We start from the raw sequence: 7659 nt of genomic DNA on the forward strand, positions 1-7659 counted from the left end.
ACATCTCCATTAAATAACTACTCGCTGGCTGGCCTGTGAGTTGGGTCACAGGTGGGAGACAGATAATCATGCTTTCGCACTATATATGACTACTGCATTTCCATCTTAGTTCATGATCATCAACATCTATAACTTCCAACTAGATAGATAGACTTAATTAGATGATTTTTTTTTGATCAACATCAACTTTTTCTTTTTCTTTTGCTTTTTTTCTTAAAGATTAATTCGCCATAACAAAAGATATCACACAGTGATTAATGATAACTTCTGATGATATATATACAGGATTTGAGTTGTCTCTCTTACTTTGACAATTCAAGAAACCTGACGTTTGAGTTGATCACCATTTCAACTACTACATGTCTACCTTACAGAAAAAAGACGATAAAGAGCGAGCTTTTATTCAAATAACCAGTTGCATTTAGCATTGACATGCATTGCATGTGAACAGACGGCAAAAATTTTAAATGAGAATATAGAGTTGTGTGAGGTAGAGATGATGAAGAAGGAAAGGAGAAGAATAAGGTAGGGTAGGGTAGGAATACTTGTTAATAATTAATTAATTCACCCTTCCTTTCTTCATCCTATCAAATATATATATCTTGCATGCATTTTGTGTTCCTTCTTCTATTTATTAACTTGAAGGGAAAATATTTTATTAAAAAAAATTAACATGAAAATCATTAATTAGAGAAAAGAATGCCCAAAGGTCAAAAGCTCTCACACTGGAAAGAGAAATTAAAATATAATTTTGGATTATAACTAATATAATTCAACTAACACTATAAGGATATATTTCCCTTATCTTTCTCTACTCTCAAATGGAATGATCTTTTTTTATATTTTTATCTATTTAATTGTTTTGTCGTTTCTTATTAGTACTTCTTATCAACCTCTTAGAACTTACAACAAAAATGCTAAAGAAAAATAATAATATATATCAAATTGCGAAAAAATTAATTCTAAAATTTGTGCTTTCATCAATTCAATTTTTAATTGCATTATATTTGTCTGCTTTTAAATTTTATTTGTAGAGGAAACATAAAATTACTATCTACTTTATTTTATTTTAGTTTTTAGAAACAAACCCTGGCTCTCCGGCTTCTCTCTTAAGCTCTTTAATACAAACCCATATCATAAGGATGAGAATTATATTTGAATAGATCAACCTTACAATTAGCATGTGAGCTTACTAGCTGAACATGCCAACACCTTACACTATTGGCTTCTAGCGAAGAAATAAAATTACTAAAGGAAAAAAACTTACAAAAATAATATATAAATTGAAAATTTTAATTTTTCTAAAGAAAAATAAATTGATGGATGATTTAGGAGAGTTGAGAAGTCACTGTACTAGACTTAGTTTGTTTTCTTTAATCAAAGGATGACAAGTTAGTTTTTATTTGACTTTCGTCTCTCATGATAACGACAATTTAAGGAAAGACATAACCCATTAATTAGTCAAATATTTGTTGATGCTTAGTTAATAATCCGTTAAATCAAATCTATGACCAAGGCTTGGAGGTTGGAAACGTTCTTTATTCAAGTTATGTGTCAAGTAAAATGGAAGTCAAAATTTTTTTTTTAATAATGAAAGAAAAGTCAACAATTATTTTATTTTTAATTAAAGATGATTTAACATTAATTAGCAATGAAGAAGGACATAATCTTAGGCGGTGCTAAATCAGTTTATTTTGATGAAAATGAGATTTAATTAGCGGTGGATTAAAAAATGTTTATATTAATTTAAAAAAGAAAAAGAAAAATTATACCTCTAAATAGGAGGTCAGAATTCAAATCCCCTTAAGATCATGAATGATGTCCCACCGTATATTATGTAGTATTCCAATCTCCTCCAATCTCTTACAAGAATATAGAAAAATTTAGCAGTGATAATACTAATTTATACAGTCAAATAATTAAAAAAAAACAAAAACTAATATATATAATATATATATATATATATATATATATATATATATATATAAAAGAATTAATAAAATAAAAAATGAAAAAACAAATAAGAAATATGAGTGGCAAAAAAAACAACAACCACAAGAGGGTGGTCATTAAAAGCCCCCCTTACAGACGACTGCAAGTTGCAAGTTGGGATGCAAGTTGCTGCAAGCCCCATTTTCTTTTCTTTGGTCTTTACGAAACGCTCTTCCCAAAGAAAGAAAAAAAAAAAGGGATTTTGCTTCTTTCAACGACACACCAAACAACAAACGAGTAAAGAGAGAAAGAGAAACTTCTCCAACTTGCAATTCTTTATGCCAACCAACTTGATTTGAGGTTATATCATAACTCAACTTGCAAGAGTAGTAGCTGGTGATTCTCGTCACCCACTTTTATTATTATTATTATCTTTTAATATTGCAACATCATAATGTATTGTCCTTTCATGTTCATTTTTCATGCATGCATGCTCTCTGTATATTACTGTATTCATGGTCTGTCTCAGACTCTCATGGACATAGAGTAGATAGCAAAATTTCAAACTTTTAACAGTTTTCATCTCATATTCTTTTATCTTTTATGGGTAAAAGATCAAGATGAGATTAATGCATATATGTTTATCTTATAATTAAAAATATATTCATGCATTAGTATATGATTAGGTATATCAAATCATCAAAGAGTTATTCAGTTAACAATGATAAACACATTTTAATGAAAAGATCATAGGTTTGATTCTCCCCGATGACCAGATGAACTATCTCAGATTTCAGAAAAAGAAAAAATAAATATATATGGAACCCAAAAATTTCTTGAGTCATCATGTGATGGAAGAATCAAAGCTACACACTTACCACAAAGACTATTTCCAGAGTCATATGTGACAGCCTAAAAAGATAGTACAAAGAAGAGATTACAAGAAAAAGAAGGGCTTAATTATTTATTTAAAAACATATAGAAGTTGAAAAAAAAATTCATTTTAGTAAGAGAAGTTGAACAAATACTAATAATCAACACTTTCCCTATTAATTTAGACATGGAAGGATTACTTATTTTTCAGTAGTCGGTACAGAATGACAAATTAAACTATAGGCAAAAGTATACAAAAATTGATTCTTGAGCCACACAATTTATTTTTATTTTTATTTTTATTTTTAAGGTCGAAAGAACCACACAAGTTGAATATATTTTATTACCAAGAAGACATGAGTGGAGATCGAAGTTCTTGCAAGAGCTACTACATTTGTTTTCTAATCTTAAAATATGAATTCTCAGATAGATCAAATATGGATCCTGAACCTTTTATTCGCAGAAAAGGAAACTGATCATCAATGAAAATTGAAGCATTATACAAGAGATATTTGATGTTTCACATTGCAATGTCTGTTCATGAAGAACTCTGATCCAGTCATCCAGAGAAGGAAATGCCCAATTCCAAATCACAGAAGGAGAGAGGGACATATCATATATAATATAAAGGAAAAGAAGAATTCACAGTGGTCTCTATGGTCTACAGTACAGCCATTATTATAAAATTAAAGAAAGAAAATTACAGAAAAAGAACACATAATGGTGGTGGTGGAAGAGGAGTGACGGTGACGCATTGACGCTGATTCAAAAAAATGAAAAACATAATTCCGGTGAGGCATCGTCATCGTCATCGTCACCGTCACCGATCACCGTCACCGACAGCTTGGCAAATCAGTGTCGAAGCATAAAAAACTGCGAGATTGCAGATGTGGGGTTAAGAAGCTTCGTCAACCGATCACGTAATCAATCGCAAACCACATTTGGGGCAAAAACGAGGATATAAGAGACGAAGAAGCTATGAGGACGACCGATTGATTCTGACCAAGTTCTCGGCGATCTGAGCTAGGGATTGTAGATTGCAGCGAACGATTGTATCAACAAACATACAGGTATCTTCCTTGGAGTTCCCAGATGGAATATCCACGACGTACGATTCGACGACCATCGTTCCGTTGGACGAAGGGTGTAGAGTGGTCACAGATCGGTAATTTGCAAGACGGTGGTCACCGCCGACGACGCTGAAGCTGAGGATGTGGCGTTCATCGTCTAGGATCTCAAGCCGTTCTGTGCTGGTACCAGCAGGAAGCCCAGATACCACTTGAACCTCCCTGAGGGTACCCACATCGCCGTTCCCGACGATGACGTTGCAGCTCTTCAGGAAGTGCTTGTATGCTTGTGGGTTATCGAAGCGGCGGACGACCGACCACACGGTGGTTACCGGAGCCGCGATGTGTTGAACCACGGCGGATGAACACTGGTTGGGACCTACTGTATGGGCGTGATGGCGTGCGATGGTTTCAGGTGCTGAAGCCGGAGAACAGCCCATGATACGGCGGTGGATGGCAGTGGCGGTGGCGGTGGTGGTTTGAGGTTGCTTGTGGCAGTGAGAGATCATGTTTGTGCTGTTGATTCTGTGAACTTGAAGTGCTGATTTGGGTGGTGTTGCGGGCATTTTATTGCTTGCCCTTTGCGCTAAAACACTTCCCTTCCTTCCTTCTCCCCTCTTTTTGGTTTTTGGTTTTGGTTTTGGTTGAATCCCTTAGAAAGAAAGAAGAACAAGAAGCCGAGATCGGAGATTGTTGCAGAGAAGAGAAGGAAAGAACTAGATTTGGGTTTTGGAGGGTTTTGGGATTGCGTTTACACTACTTATATATGACATGTTTGAATCATTTATTAAATCATTTCAGAATTTTCATAAGGGTGGTTTTGGACTTTTCTCACTTTATTTCCTTTTCTTTTTTTTTTTTGTAATTTCGTTTTGTTTTCTCTCGTGATGTTAGTATGGTATGAGGCGTTACCTTGTGGCCTTGTATGCCTTCTATATGAATATGAATAGAGAGAGAGAGAGGTGGTTGGCTTTTTAGAAGACTTATCTTATGGTTTTTTTTTTTAATTGCATCTTGGTTGAAAAGGTTAATTAAAGTTCAAATGGGCATTAAACCCTAAAAATATTTTTTCATGTGGTAATAATATAAAGCTCAATTTGCCAAGTGAGTTTATTAAAATAGCTTCATTTTGTATAATATTAAAAAGGGATAATTACTATTGGCCCCCTTTAATAACAGTACCCCCGACCAAAATTACTAATCCAACCCAACTTTGCATAAACATGCCCCCACCGAAGCCGTTAGGAGATGGGCATCTTTATATTTCCAAAACCCCAAAATACCCATACTATCTCTTTATTTATTTACCTTTTGTCAAGTCGAGTACCCAATTAAGCGTGGGAAAAAAACTATAACCGTTTATTCTTTAATAATAAAAATAAAAAATAAAAAACAAAAAATACCAAAATAAAGAAAGAATGATTGAATAAAACTCAAATAGAAACCGAAGAGGAGGGAAATCGAATCAACTCAAAGAAACAATATCACCAAAAAAATTCAAAATAAATGAAGTTTAGTGAAGGTGGGAAACCAAATCGGATTTGAATTTTGTCAATTTCATTAATTCAAAATAAATGAAGTTTAGGGTAAAATTGGCATTTAATATGATTTTATAAATAGGATAGAATCGTCTTTTAGTTTCTTAATTTTAAGGAAGGGCAAATTAGACATTAAATATTCAAACTTAACGGCAACTTAACACCGTTATAAGGAAGGGGGCAACAGTAATTTCGTAAAGAACGGGGTTTTATTAGTAATAAAATCAAATTACAGGGGGCAACAGTAATTATCCCTATTAAAAAATAAACTTTATGGTGTTAATTAGAACTATAAGAAAGAGGGATACTGAAATAAATATAGTGCCAGGATCTCTCCGACAAGCCTCCTATTGATCGATGCGTACCGTCAAAGACTGATTTTATATGAAACGTATAGTTTAAACTTGACTGGTATTAATCCAAACAAATATAAATATTGATATCTATAATTATCAATTTTATTAAGTCTCACATTTGCTCCCTCAACTTCCATTTTGTTAGATCTTTTAAAAAGGAAAATTTTAATGTCTTAAATATAACATTATAGATGATCCTTATTCCTCTAGAACACTTCTACGCCACTAAAACACACTTATATTGATTCCCACTAATCATGTTGCATAAAGTAACAGTATCATGCTGAACGATTGGATGTAATCTACGACTGAAATGCTCTCATCGTGACATCTCCGAAACAACCATTGGACTATAAAACAGGTGGCTGTGCAATTAAATCTGTTGGCTTTTTAGATAAAAAAGATTCAAATTGACTATTTAAAATAAACTTGTATAAATTAAATATGCATCTAAAGGAATGTATCATTCTGGAGATTCAAAATCATAAAAGAACGAAGATATGGAGCGTTATTTCCATGAAAGACCATCAATCATCTTTTAACAAATGGTTAATTTGTTATTACCAAGTTGTACATCCCACTTGCATTAGACTAAATTTTTTTTTGGGGGGGGGGGGGACATGCATGAAAGAAAAAGGTAAAAAAATATCAATAATTAAACTAACAACAAGAAAAGTAAAATGACAATCCTATGCATTTCCAATGGCCCCACCTTAATGCAAGGATCACAGTTAGAAAAGAATTTTGAGGGGTATTCTAGTCATTATGCAGGCTTGCTTGGCAGAGTAGAAAACTAGAAATGGGTAGTTCCATAATTTTAAAGAAATGCATGGAAGAGAAAATCTAATAAAATAGCAAATGGACTTCCCACTTGCAGGAGGCGTATGCAGGTTGATAAGAAGATAGAGCCTTCCTTCCTTCCATGGGGAGAATATTTTTTTTTATTTTTTTATTTTTTCAATGTTTATTCACAAGACAAAAGGGAAAATTTTTAAAAGGAAGAGGAAAAGTCTTTGTGAGAGAGAGAAAGAGGAAGCAAGTGGGAGGCAAAGAAGAAGATTTAGATTGTTAAAATAATTTCTAGTTGATTTTATTTAGTTCTATTTATCAACTTTAACGTGACACCGTATGGAGTTTTTTATGTTCTTTCTCTATTTTTCCTTCTTTATGTCTCACCCACTTGAGAAGCCAACTTGTAATAGAGATGAGCCTCGAGGCTTGAGAAATTAAAGAAACCCCAACGACTGCCCCAGAAAAAAAAACCCAAACACTGTACAATCTTGATAACTATTGAAAAAGAAAAGTACTTTCTCTCTGCAACTTGTTCATAATGTTATTGAGAACAAATTTATTGACTTTTGGATTAAATTTTAGAGAATATTCTTTGGTGGATCAAAATTAGTTGAATGAAGTAAAAAATTGATGTTAGGGGTGATGATGACTAACTTGTCAATTTTGCAAAGAGAGAATTATATGGGAAAATCGTCAAATTAAATAAAAAAAGAATCCAATGATGTTACAAATAATGCATAGCAAGTGTGGAAGTAGGAAATAATGTAAGAGAAAAAAGAAGAAAAAGAACCAAGAAGCTTTTGTACTTTAAATTCCTAGTAGGTTCAACATCAATTCTAAAGTGCACAAATTCCTTTGAAGACTTTGAACTGTGAGTTGCACTCAAATCCATTTTGTGAAATTAAATTCTAATGACAAACAAAAAAATAATGATTTGTGGTGAATTTCATCATAGCATTGTGTTATTCTCAAGCTTTTTATGTCCTAATTTCATTATAAAATTTTCAAATTTTATTTTAGAAACGAATATTTTATTTTTACCTTGATCCGAAGAGGTTCAAGCTCTTAACTTCATATTATAAGGTTAGTGGAGTTGGTTTT

The 7659-nt window shown here is 32.7% G+C and overlaps 1 protein-coding gene across 1 annotated transcript; it reads right to left on the reverse strand.

Annotated features, from left to right (window-relative positions):
* Positions 1-3284: 3284 nt before the first annotated feature.
* Positions 3285-4623, reverse strand: PYL4 (PYR1-like 4). Its single transcript, XM_089146875.1, has one exon. The coding sequence runs from the start codon at positions 4436-4438 to the stop codon at positions 3782-3784; it is 657 nt and encodes a 218-aa protein (XP_089003001.1). The 5' UTR covers positions 4439-4623; the 3' UTR covers positions 3285-3781.
* Positions 4624-7659: the final 3036 nt, after the last annotated feature.

Source organism: Hakea prostrata, chromosome 1 (genome assembly GCF_041222555.1).
Source record: "Hakea prostrata isolate BN-2017 chromosome 1, UWA_Hpros_2, whole genome shotgun sequence".
NCBI classification, from domain to species: domain Eukaryota; kingdom Viridiplantae; phylum Streptophyta; class Magnoliopsida; order Proteales; family Proteaceae; genus Hakea; species Hakea prostrata.

Coding starts and splice junctions, on each gene's coding strand:
- PYL4 (XM_089146875.1), bottom strand. CDS start 4,438: ATGCCCGCAACACCACCCAAATCAGCACTTCAAGTTCACAGAATCAAC.